The 13,544-nt window shown below is 39.6% G+C and overlaps 1 protein-coding gene across 1 annotated transcript in view; it reads right to left on the bottom strand.

Annotated features, from left to right (window-relative positions):
• The window catches only part of LOC306949634 (glypican-5-like), a gene marked incomplete at both ends in the record, with an annotated part of 362,433 nt that overhangs the window by 219,980 nt on the left and 128,909 nt on the right, over nucleotides 1-13,544 (bottom strand). Inside the window, 2 exon segments of the mRNA XM_079539627.1 lie at nucleotides 8,452-8,577; nucleotides 10,461-10,520. Coding sequence (XP_079395753.1) covers nucleotides 8,452-8,577; nucleotides 10,461-10,520 — 186 coding nt within the window.

Genomic DNA, 13,544 nt, shown 5'->3' with positions numbered 1-13,544 from the left:
TATTTCTGCATGACTTTACTGATGTCATTTCACAAGTGCAGTATAGATCAGAAGGCCACAGTACTAACTTCAGCTGCTTTCTGGAGATTCAGCCCACCAGGATATCTTCTGGCTAGTCAAATGAATGTTGGACATGGGACTGCTAAAATTGCTATGAGAGAATTGTCTGAGATCTGGTGAGACATTTAAAAAAAATCAGCAGTTGGTAAACGTAGTCTTCATTTCACTCATTCTTAACCCTCTACTGTTGAAAATTATTCTGACACTAGCCCAAACTCTTTTCTAATTGAACACCTCTTCATCTGCATTTGTCTAAGTACAAAACAACCACTTACTCGACAATGAGTTTTGAAGAAAAAAATTTGATGCCACCAGCAATTCTGTCACTCAAAATATATATATTTTTAAAAAAACAATACATCCTTATCTTAAACCACTTGATGCCACAGAAACTGTCCAATCTGTTAGGCATCAAGATGCAGAAACCCTTAAAACTAATTACTTATCTACTGTATTTTCTTACTTTGTAAAATGTCTCACTGTCACACCCTTTAGGTAGGAAAAACTGTTGGAAGTCATGGTCATGATTTGGCTTTGCATTTTATGAGGAGTAATTTCTCTACCAAACCTTGCTTTTTCACCTTGCAGACTTACGTGAAGCTTGACGCTGTTCTTTCTTTGTTTTTCTTCTGTAAATGTAAAATACAGAATCAAAAGCAGCCAGGAACCTGGACTCAGATCATCACTTGAAGTCAGCCAGTCCTACTGTGTTCTCATTAGGGCTCCCTCAATAGGCACAGCCTGGCGCTCTGCATGGGGAAGGGGAAGCAGCAAGCCTAGGGGCAAGCACTGAGCCTGACAGCTCTGAAGCACTACAGAAAGTAGCTTTACCAACAGATTGTATTTTTGTGATTTTTTTAATAAACTTTATATATATATATATATATGTATATATATATATATATATATGTATATATATATATATATATATGTGTGTGTGTGTGTGTGTGTATGCTAATTACAGCCTCCATGTACTTACTATTCGAGGCAATTAAGGTTTCTGGGTCATGTCCAGCTGCTATCCACTAGTACCCCCAAGTCATTTTTGGTAGGGCTATGCTCTCTCCTTCCATCCCCCAGCTTTTATTGGTTGGTGAGGTTACCCAGGTGCAGAACCTTGCACTTCGCTTTGTTGAATCTAATGAGGTTCTCCTGGGCCCACAGCTCAGCCTATCTAGGCCCCTCTGTATAGCATCCCATTCCTTGGGCATGTCAACCACACCATACAACCTGGGTCATCCACAAACTTCCTGAGAGTGCACTCAGTCCCACAGTCAGTGTCACTGATGAAGATATTAAACAGCACCCGTCATATTAAACCAGATATTAAACAGGTCCCAATACTGATACCTGATACCTGATACCCTGGGAGACACCACTTGTCACTGACCTACACCCAGACGTGGAGCCACTGATCACCACTCTGGGTACAATCTCAAAACCAGTTCCTCATCCATTGAGCAGTCCACACATCAAATTACATCTTTCCAATTTGGAGAGAAGCATGTTGTGGGGAACCACGTCAAAGGCCTTATAGAAGTCCAGACAGATGATATCTGTGGTTCTTCCCTTGTCCACTGATACAGTTACACCACCAGAGAAGGCTACTAGGTAGGTCATGTCACAGCCACAAGGAAAAAGTGGGAGGGAGCTGCAAAGCGTAGGGTTCGCTGTAATGAACACCAGCTATGCTCATAATATTTTATTATTGTTCTGTATCCAGATCACTGCTTAGCTATTTATAATTGATGACTGCCTCATCTCTCTTGAAATAGAAGATGTGAGAAATAAGTAGGCAGATTGAGAGACTAAATGATAATCTAATTTTATATATAATACTCATATCCCAACATTCTCTTATAAAGCTACTTCCAAGTCAGGATTACTAACCTGTTCTACATAGGCACACCCCAAAAGAAAGCCAGCAAAACCATATCTCCTTTCCATTCACTACTATCAGTCTCTGATAAAGCTACTCTACTGCAGCCAGACTTCACAAAACACCAAACTTTATTAAAAAAAAAAAAAAAAAAAAAAAAAAAAATTACTTGGATTAGTTTTGTCCAAATATGTAAATCTAACAAGAAGTCCCAAGATGAGCTGCAAAGGAAATTCCTTGGGTACTGTATTACACTAGTCTATCATTTATGAGCATGAGGCTTGGGATCAGCAAATGCAGTTTAGCTACCACATCTAGGGAGAACAGAGAAAGTGACTCAATGTCAGCATTTAATTTAGCTAAAGATATTTTATTCCTGGAGAGAGAAAGGTTCTTGCAGTTCAGCTACCACAGAAAGTCCACGGAAGTAACTACCTAAAGATCATCAGAGAAAATCTTTTGTCTAACATTTTGCAACCAGAGAAATATGATTGGACATGACACCTGGTTTCCTCTGTCTGCTGAGTTGTTTCACAAGTAGCTCTCCTAATAGCCAAATTTCCTATCAAATTCTCACTACTGCATTTTCTGCTCCAGGTTGAACTGCCTGTAATTACTCACACAGGATCCAACTCGCACTCTTGATCCCCCTCTTTGCTCCCACCATACATTTCCATTGAGTTATACAATTCTGCGCCTGAGAGACAGACACTCAAACCATGTACTGGGAGCAGTGACAGCCACCTCAGCACCCACTGCTCTGTATCTGACATTTGGATTTTTTTTTCTCATCAATCACTTTGTATTTGCCTATGCTGAATTTCTTATGTCATTTTATTGCCTTGTCATTCAGCATCATGAGTTCCTTCCACAATTAACTACAGTTGACCCTTACCTCTATTACTGAGGATAATTTCATGTCATCAGCACATGCTGTCATCTCTCTATATACCACCCTTCACAGACTTTGATGACAGATGAACAGCACAGTTTCCAACACAAATCCAGTGCCACACAAATGCAGTGTCACTGGTGACCTCTGTCTACTGCAGCTTATACCATCGATTTCCTACCCCCATTTTAATTTCTGCCAGTCTTGCGTGAAGGACCTCATTGAGCACCTATCAGAAATCCAAGCACAACAAGCATGTACTCGGGATAGGTTGCTATCTCCTTCTGAAGACTCTCAACACATTGATTCTTTCTCTGAGTATAACATTCATTTGCTTATGCACTGATTCTACTCTTACTTTCATATAATTTCTCCAGATTATGCTGTTATGTACTTTAACCATGCCTTCCCCAAGCCCAAATGTTGCTATTAAAAGAACACAATAAAGACTTCACGTTTAACATCTTTTCATTCTTTGCTACTGGAGCAGTCTTTAAGAAACGCAGCACCACAATGAGTAATTCAGCTATTTAACTCTTTAGTCTTTCTAGAGGTGGTAGGTGTTCTGACACTACATAATAGTTCATACTATCAACTTCTCATCTCTTCTCCTGACATGGCGTTGAAATTTTGTTCTGACACACTCATAGGAAAGAAAAGTTAAAGTATGGCAATGTCCACAAGTTTGCTTCACTTCATCAAGTACTATTTTCAGTTCTTCAGTTCTAGCCTATTCTTCTCTGAGCACTTTCTATACTGCCATCTATTAGCCCCACAGACTATACTATTCCTTACATGGAATTTAGTTCCAGGACCAAGTTGCTTAAAAGAGTCATTAACAGAAAGATACTACGTTTGTCTTCAAAACTCCAGAAATGACTTTAGAAGACTGCTAGAAAAGCTGTGTTTCGCTGTTCATCTGGAAAGCAGACCAGAAGCACAGCCTCATATCAGCAGAAACAACCATGCTTTTCTACCGTGTATTTATTGGCAGCTCAAACTTTATTTTGCCCGCTATTGCATTGCTTTTAAACATTATAAAATCCAATCCAGAGTACTATATAGATTGCTCCAAAAGTAATGCCTTCTATTTATTTCCATGGAAACTGTAACGTACAAAAAGCCACAATAACACTATTTGATAGAACAAATTCTCAGCTACAAAACAGTTTTTTTTACATAGTCACCACCATTAGCTATGTATTTTTGCCAGCAATGAATGAGAGCTGCATGCTGCACTTGTAAAAATCTGCATCATTGGAGGTGACCCACTGTTTTTCACTTACTATGATGGTGCATTTGCTATGAAAATGCTGCCTACTCAGTCCATCTCTCATTGAAAGTCAGAAGGTGCCAAATTCAGACTATACTTTGAATATGTTGGACAGTCCAGCCAACATCGGTAATGTGCTCTGTGGTCTACAAACTGGCATGGTGCCTGGCATTATTGTGTTGCAAGAGAAATGCTGTCTTCTTCTCTCGCTCAGGAAGTTTGAGACTTCAGCTTAGAGTATGTTGTGGTCAGAGTGGATGGTTTGTCTGGGCTTCAGAAGGATCACCCTTTCCTATCCTAAAAGACAGTGCACATCACTTTACCCACCAAGGGCTGTTTCTTTTTCTTCAGTGTGGAATTCATGTGTCACCACTCTTTGAACTGCCATTATGACTGTGGCTCGTAGTGGTGAGGCTGTGTCTCAGCACCAGTAATGATGTCAACCAGGAAAATAACATCTTCAGCCTCCTATTGATTCAGTAGGTCCTGACAAACTTGCATATAGTGTTCTTTCTGTTCCTGTGTGAGCATTCATGGGACCCACTTAGTGCAAACTTTGTGATATTCCAACACTGCCACCACCGTTTCCAACGCACTGACAACAACATTCAGTTCTGTACACAGTTCCCTGGTCATAATCCGCTGATTTGCACAGATGAGCTGATTGAGACCCTCCTCACTTTGTGGTGTGACAGCCATGCATGGCCATCTGGAATCTGGCTTGTCTTTCACATTGCTGTTTCCACTGCAGAAATGCATGACACAAAGCCTCACTGCGCTACATCCACTGTCTGATGTCCATCAACATCCAGTAATTGTCGATGAATGTCAGTGGGTGACTTTTTTTCTGCATGGAGGAATTCAATCCCACACCTTAGCTCCGTACACACTTCCACGTCAGATGCCATTTGTCAGACTGCCCCTCTGGTGCCATCTGTCACACAGTAACAACATGTAATGGAATACAGATGGGAAGGTTCAGTTTCTACTGCCATACCAGTAACATCTGCCTCTGAAGTTGTGAGCTAGCATCATAAAATAGGAGGCATTATTTTCTTGTCAGTCAGATAAAAAAACATATTTTTTATATCTGTTTTTCAGATCCGCTGACAGAACACTAGTAGCCTCTTTACTAATTGCATGTCAGATCTCCATTTCAGAGTAACAGTTTCATATTGTTACAGGCTGCAGACATGCATCAAATTTTTTAGAAGTTTGCATTTGTTTTTCCTGAAGAGTTAGAGCACCAATTTGTATGTAACACAGGTATCACTCAGCTTTCAAATAGCACTATGAAATGCAAGAATCTTTAAGGAAACCCACTGTGGCTCTTGCCGTTTTCACATCCTAAGTAACCAGACTCGGGTTCATGCAAGATGCACAAGATTAACTGAAGAGATGTTTTCTGAGTCAAGAATAAGGCTCTATTTTGAGTTCAGTGCTATTTACTACAGCTGATGCTTAACCTTATTTCCTGGGAAAGAAGAAAGAGCAAAGAGAAATGCATCTTCAGGCATCACCAGGGCACAAGATTTATTTCTCTTACGGGCAGAACTGGTGTCAAGTGCAGTCTGTCAAACACATGATGAGAGGACTAAGATTTGCCAGCTAGCTGGTGCCATGGTTGTGGCCCTGTACAGTGTTGCTGGCAGCGCAGGCTGCTCAGAGAGCCTTCTAAAATGACCGGTACTGTGACACAACTGATAAATGTATGCACAGTGCAGTCTGGCTCAAAGCATGATTTTATTTTTTTTCCTCCTAATCTGCTCATGAAATATGTTAGCTACATGCTCTCCATGCACTTAGCTCTGCAAAATCTACAGGTTGGCAGAGGTGGGAAAAAAAAAAGAAACGAAAAACAACAACAAAAAAGACAGCAAAATCGTTATTTCTATTAAAAATGGAAGACTGAAATTGAAACTAAGTGTTTTTGTTCAGACAGTCACTATAGAAATTTTGTTTTATTTTGTTTTGCTTCTCGCTTTTTTTTTTTTTTCCCAGGGGAAAAGGCTGTTAATTCTAGAAGTCAGCTGTTTGCACCGCAACATTACCAACACAAGGGACTCCGAAATGGAAACACTGATTAGAAATATTGTTATTCTCCCTATTTCTTCTTTGCTAGTCTTATGCTAAAAGCTTTAATCACTGTTACTATTACTATACATTAAAATTTAGAATCTTGCACTGCTGTCATACTGTTCTAATATATGCTACTACAATTAATATGTAAGCCAGTATGTACTGAAACATTAACATTTAAAGTTATCTTAGAATGTGTAAGACATGCATTTATCGCAGATATCTTAAACATAATAACATAATAACATAAACACATGAAAAATTTAAGCAGAGCTGTTGGGAGTCAGAACTCCTTTTAACTGCCTGTAACTGCAGCATTTCTGTTCCATGCTGAAATCAATTCCACATTTTCTACAAAACAATTTTTTCAATAATGAAAATCATTTTGATGGAAGAAAACAGAAACCTAGAACTTTATCCTTTAGAGCTGCTACAGACTACAAAATGCACTTTAAAAGGAAATTGTGAAAGCCAACACAATCTCAAATCACTTCTCTGTTTTAACGAAATGACACTTCTGGAAAATATTCACTGGCACACACCCAAACAACCCTCACTATAAAAACTGACATACACTTTGACAGCAATAGTAACAGCTACAGTTACATTCCGAATGCCTCTTTTTGTCTCATGTTTATCAGGGTAAAAGAAATGACAGCAAAAAGTTTAGCCTGTGGAGGCTGCGAGTGGTGGGAAAGTCTGTCAGAAAACACAAAAGGAGAAAACAAAGCTAGAGAACTAGGAAGTTCCTTTCATCCTACAGTGCTTCCAGCATATAAGAGTGCACTTACTAATTGTGTTTTATAAAAACCCCCACAGAGTATTCTGTGGTGAGAATTATGGGCAATTCCAAAAGGAGCTGTTATTCTAAGTGCTGTTTCAGAAATATTCAAAGGAAACGGCAGGGAAATCCTTCAGTATATCACCACCTAGTCACTGTATTTTTCTCACACCTACGCAGGAAAAGCCTGTTTTTTCACTATGGATAAAAACAATGTTCTTATTAAGGAATGTATAAACAGCAGACTGAAAGGAAATTTGAGTCATCTGCAGAGGTACTTCTTGCTGTTGCTTTAAGGGTACAAACCTGACTCACACACAGCTCACTGTGGCAGAGTCAACCATATTCAGAAAGCAGCCCCTGGCTTTTAAAATAACTACTGGAACCTGAGTGCAGCGAGGCCCAGTCTTAGTCGTGGTCAACAGTTTTGTCTAATGGCTAACATGTAGAGCCACTTACCAGAGTCAACACCCGTCAGAGATCTCTCAAGGACTTTCACTGGAAATGGTTCATACAGTTGAAAATAGATAGTTTACTGAGGTGACAGATAACAGATTGAGAATTGACACTGATAAATTCACTAGCCACATTGACTGGCTGTGCTAGTACCTCAAGAATAGGCAGTAATTAACTAACAATTCACCCAGGTATCATCTGCAGTTATAGAGATACAACATCTTGGTATCTTACTGGAGGAGGTGACCCTGCTAATGGGAACAGGAGGATGGATCCAACCCATAGATATGTCCAAATAGATGCAGTGTCTCCTCTCAGCAAAGTATTGTCAGAGGGCCAGATTTATGCTCTTAATGAGGTGAGACTGAATCAGTGTGCTGACAGGCATCCTAAAACAAAGCTTGCGTTGTTAATTATGTGAGGGTTGAGGCCAATGTCTGGTACAGAGGCTGGGCTGCTCTCCCAGCTTCGCCAAACTGACACCTTTACTGGAACAACATCAGGCTGGGACACCTCAGCCCCATTCCAGGCATCTTTCAGTAGCTACTGCCACTATGCCTCGAGTGAGGTGTTAATCAGCACATCTTCCCTCCATGTCAGTCCAGTGTTTAGACCAGATAAGCAAGTTGCTCAGCTCCCACCTTTTTCATGTCCAGTACAAGATAGCCATGTTAATTAATTCACATTCTTGCTTTACCTACAATTCTCTGCTGATTTACTATCACTGTATTTTGACACAGCGAGCTTGATTATTTCCTACTATTCCTAATTTGGCTTTAGAGGTTAGAATCTCCAAAGAAAAGGAGAAAGACCCTTCAAGAAAGTGTTCCACTGCATTTAATATTTTTGATACCTTGAATACATTTAGTATCTAAAACTCAGCATTAAGAATCATATATGTTAGGAAAACCCTTGCACATAAGCAACAGTATGAAGGGGAAACCTAATGGTGACAATACTGGCTAAGAACAGCTGAAACAGCAGTAGTAATCGTTTTCATCATTAGGGAAGACTTCCAGTCAAAACATTACCTCTCTACAACATCTTCTCCATTCCAGCAGGTTGAGCTGTCTCTCATCACCAGGTCTCCATCACACAGCCTTTCTGCTATAGAGGCATAAAAGGTTCGGGATCGCTTCATATAATTGATGAATTCTCTGCAATAGAAGAAGAATACATTTAACAACAAAACCATACACAAGATTTAAGCGCCCAGTCTTCTGTGAAAATCAAAGTTTACATCCCACAGAAAAATTAAAAGTCAACCAAGCTAATTAAAATTTATTTCTAGTGTATATCTACTACTGTGTACCATCCGTTATCACATACTTCCATACAAAGAGCAGTTTCAAGAAACAATGTTAACACCTCAAAATTTTAAAGAAATCCACATCTACAGCCTCAAGAGATTAAAAAAAAACAGAAAAGAAACACTGTCACAAAAAAGAGTGGTGCTGTTTTGTTCTGTTTTGTTTTTTTTCCCCCAGTACTGGAATCAAATACCTCTCCCTTCCCTGCACACAAGAGAGATACATAAAGAACTGTCAATAAGCTCCTGCGTGGAAAACGCTTCATAAAGCTAGTGACAAAACCTGTAATATGCCATTAAATACACATGGAACAAGAGAAACGAATGCCATCTCCTTGGGATGTGGTGGGGCCATTTCCTCCCCATAATCACTATCCACATCACATTCACGCTGGAAAGAAATTTCTCTCCCATCATCTCTGGCAACATGCCCACAGGAGATGGTTGTGCCTGCTGCTTTGGAGCACCACCAAAATTCCTGGCCTGTGCAAACAACCCATTTCTGATTAAACATGGAAAAATGCCTTGTGGCTAAACTGCTGCCTCCATAATCTGGTTGTACGTATAATACGTATCTCGCTGAGGCAGCCATAAAAATGCACACTATAGCAAAACAAGCGTTAATTCAGCACACCATTGGGAGCACTGTGATATAAGAAATTACCCTCTATCCACAAATCCAGAAGCTTATTTCGTATAAGATAGCTAAAGATGTTGGTAAGGAGGACACAGAAATTCACTAGAATTATCATGGTGCTGTCTGCCTCCTTCTGGAAGGCCAAAAGACTCATTCTGGTTTACTGTGCTTCTGCCTGTCAGGCTGCAGGACAACACTGTCCTGAAGAGGTGCCTGGGATGCAGCCAGGTGGAGTTTGGCACATGAGCTGTCAGGATGTATTACTTTTTGGGGAGTAACAAGTGCTTTAAAGAACATTTAAGGCTACTATTAGGCATCTATCCTCAAGACTGAGACAGGGTTATTTTTCCACATAACAGTCTTTTCACACTTCCCCAATTTTTCTTTTTTTTTTTTGCCATCGTATTTGTCTAACATGTGACTGTCCTGCCCTAGATGAATGAGTCATCACATAGTCCTAAGGAGCAAGCTTACCCTAACATTGCAAGAAAGCTGTCATTGCAAGAGAAAAAAAAAAGGAAAAAAAAAAAAAAAAAAAAAAAAAGTGAATAGGAATTTTTGGCTTTATAAAGGAAGAAATCAGTATTTCTGCCTCTTGACCACTCACAAGCAGGAGCTCTGTGTATGTACACACTGAGGTTAAGTCTGGACGACACCTCTCTGACAGAATCATCCTGAGAGCACCTATTTATGCAAAGCTGACATAGATGCTGAAGATTTTAAGCTCTCTAAAGGCAGTTTCCTTTGAAGCAGTTAAAAGTCGCCCCTTTAAGAGAGACTGAAGCTCATCTTACTCAGCTCACCCCAAGAGGCTTTAACTCCATGTTTTCAGCAGTGGGATTCTGACATTTTAAAACAACATCTTTGCAAATGAAGATCTGTATCTGCAAGTCTTAACCAATAAAAGCATTTACTTTTCATCAATATAAAACTAAACATGCTAGGCAGAGAAAGCAGTGTTTCCCAATGTCCCGCTGTATAAAATCAGCACACACAAAAGTATGCCAATTACTAGATTACAGCTGAAAGAGCAGCTTACAATGGAGATGAGCAAAGCACTGAGTGTAAGCATGTCACTTTGTTTTCATTCTTACCGAGAGATTTTTTTCAAACTTCTTGATTTGTCATTCTTTGAAGGTTTCAGAGGCAGAGAACTGGAATAGGCCAGGGAGAATAAGCATCAGTCAGAGATTGGGGAGTAGGGGAGAAGCAGGAGTTCAGGCAAATGAGGGAAAAAATGAGAAACAAGAGAAAAATAAAAATTATTTGAGAGAAAGGTCATCAAGCACATGCATAGGATAATATAAGACAACAAATGAAGAGGAAAATTGTTATGCGATTTTCCCAAAATGTAGATGCAATTAAACATGTCAAAGTAATGCTGAAGAAATACAATGGAGATTTTGTTTCTCTCGATCATTTTCAAATAAGAGCACAGTAACAAATGCAGCACAGAGCCAAAAGCTGAGAATAAATTCAGTGGGACTCAAATTAACCATAACTGATACCAAATGGATGAACTGCAAATATCTGAGGCTATATAGGGAAATAATGAGAAACAGTGTAGAACGATCATCATGGCAAAGGGGATATAAATAAGTAGAACTTGCTTTCTTGTGCAATGAGCAGTTTGCTCTGTTAACAAAGACTGCATACACAGATATCTTCTACTGTTCATTTCTGGACAGACTGCATCAAGGACTGCAAAAAACAACTTTACAAACCAGAATATATGGGCTTTAGGATTGTATCTGAGGAAAAACCGGGAAAAAAAAATCTGTCAGTTACTTAGTGCAAGTTCATTTTAAGACACTGATGTCAGAGGTCCCTCAAATAATGTTGTCTTTAGCATCCTGATGCAATTTTCCATTTAATGACTTGAAAACACATTCTGCTCTTTCTTATACCAGTACTCTTCAGCATAATGCAATGCCTGGAGTACAGTATGCCAACAAACAGATTCAGTGATAGTTACCAATCTAGTTATGTCTTATTGGAGACAGACACTACTCCACATTCTTCAGTAGCTCTCGGAAAACCTGCTGGTGTTTTTTTGGGAATGAGGGCAGGGCTGACCTGCTATGAGCATCAGGTGCCATCCACCACCACGGAAGCAGTGCTTCCAACACAGCCAGTCAAAAAGAGAAATCAGTATTTGTATCAGGCAGAATTTGGACCAGCTGAAACTTCTGCGTTCATGACCCAGAAATGTTCTGGTTTTCTCTGCAGTAAATTCATTTGCGTTCAGTGCTAATAATCTATGTTGTACTAGCACCTTACCACTTAGATTTCAATAACACCACGTGGTGTGCCTGATCCAAATTTATTTTAAATAAAATAGATCATCTTGACTTCCAGCATTCCCAAAGATATTCGAAATTGTTTATTTTAAGATGTATAAAACACATCCGCAAGCCATAGGATAACAAAGAAATATCACCAAAATATCATTTCAAAGCTTGCTTCCTTCAATTAACTTCACATCATGTCGTATTCTTCTCAAACATAACAGAACTCTGTAGAAAGTTCTCTATCCAGTCTGCGTTAAGTGGCTGGAAATACTGCACACAGAAATGCCAGAAGGCATTTTCCAGGAGTCTGAACCTTGACCAGTGTAGTACATTGTGCTGAACTCAGCAACAACATTCCAATCTACTGATCTAGATTGTGTACATGCCATGTACATTCTGTGTACCACCATATGGTTTCAATTTTCTTGTCATCTTTACTGTATGTTTTAGTAACCTCCACATTAAAAAATCACAGCAGCACCAATACTGCTGAGCTCAGTTAATCACCGAATAATGAAAAAAAAAATGGTTTTAAAAAAATGCATACTTCTCAGCTTAATCAAGGAGACAATTTGCCAGGAGATCATGCAGCAATTATTCAAATCTCATCTTCTTAACGTTATTTTCTTCTTGATAGTTAGTGCTGCTTAGCAAAAAATAAGAACGAGATGTGGGGAAAATAAAGATGAGAAATCTCATAGCAACCCATATGGCAGTGAGAGGAGCAGAAAGCCCCAGAAGATCCAGCTGCTGCCCAAATTCAGGGAGAGTGCAGGACCACACTGCACTGAACAGCAGAGGGTGATTCCCTTGAGTGGAACTTCCTCCGACCAGACCCTAAAAGACACGGGGCCAGAAGAAAGCCCAGCTCAGGGAAGAGAAACCATCTCAACAGGCCTACCTTACAAATGCTTGAGAAGCTTTGGCTCCAATGAACAGGTGAAACCAGAGGTTCTCAGACTCTGGAAAAGGAGCTTGATTCTATAATTGGCTTAGCAAAGATGCAGTACCTTTGGAACAAATGTACGTATGCAACTGTAAACTGGTACTAGGTTTTTAAGGGCATCTATAAGGGCACATCCCACAGGTTTGCTACTACCCTGACTGTTCTTTGAGCTTAATGCACTATTCTGGTGCATTAAGGGAATGAGCCATCGCTTTTTTTGTTTACTTGGGGAGTGTTCACTCATTCTTTTTCTTCTTTTTTTTTTCTTTCCTTACTGTATAAAGGAGTTGTGCTCTGTATCCCATTTGAAACAAGGATCATTTGGAGGGCTGTGTACAACACAGACAAGCAGCCTGGGGCTCAGTTGGGATGAATCCCAGTGTGACCTAGGACCTAAACTGACAGACAGCTGACATTATTGCTCCTGATTTTTTAAATTTCCAGAAGGAACAGCACCAGGAAAGATTCACATAATTACTCTCATAACCTAGGGCCCCTGCAGCAGTTACCTGACACTAAGTGCCTTTTGTACAACCCACTGCAGTGAAGATTTTACCCATCATTATGACACTTTATTACCTAAAATTACTTTTTTATTGATATATGTGATTGAATGATAGATGGCAAACAACAGAAGCCATTCACTGTGGGGTTTTTTTTTTACTGTTTCACAGTCACAGAAACAATGTACAAACTTTATGCTATATGTTTTATTGCAAGTTCTGGAAAACATTCTGCACCTTTTACTAATTATGGCTGCATCATTAACTTTTGATGCATGAGCTGTCCACAATACTTACTGATGCTGTATTTCAGTAACACTTAATCCTAATTCTGTAAGGGTGGCCTTACTTTAGATGTTTGGGGTAATGCAATTTTTAGTGAACAGACCAAGTCTGGGAAAGTCTAACCCATAGAGAATAGTTCAAATACATTTTCTT

Source organism: Tetrao urogallus (assembly GCF_951394365.1).
Source record: "Tetrao urogallus genome assembly, chromosome: 9".
Lineage (NCBI taxonomy): Eukaryota > Metazoa > Chordata > Aves > Galliformes > Phasianidae > Tetrao > Tetrao urogallus.
Note: the sequence above shows the minus strand (reverse complement) of the source record. Positions and strands in the feature narration are given on the sequence as shown.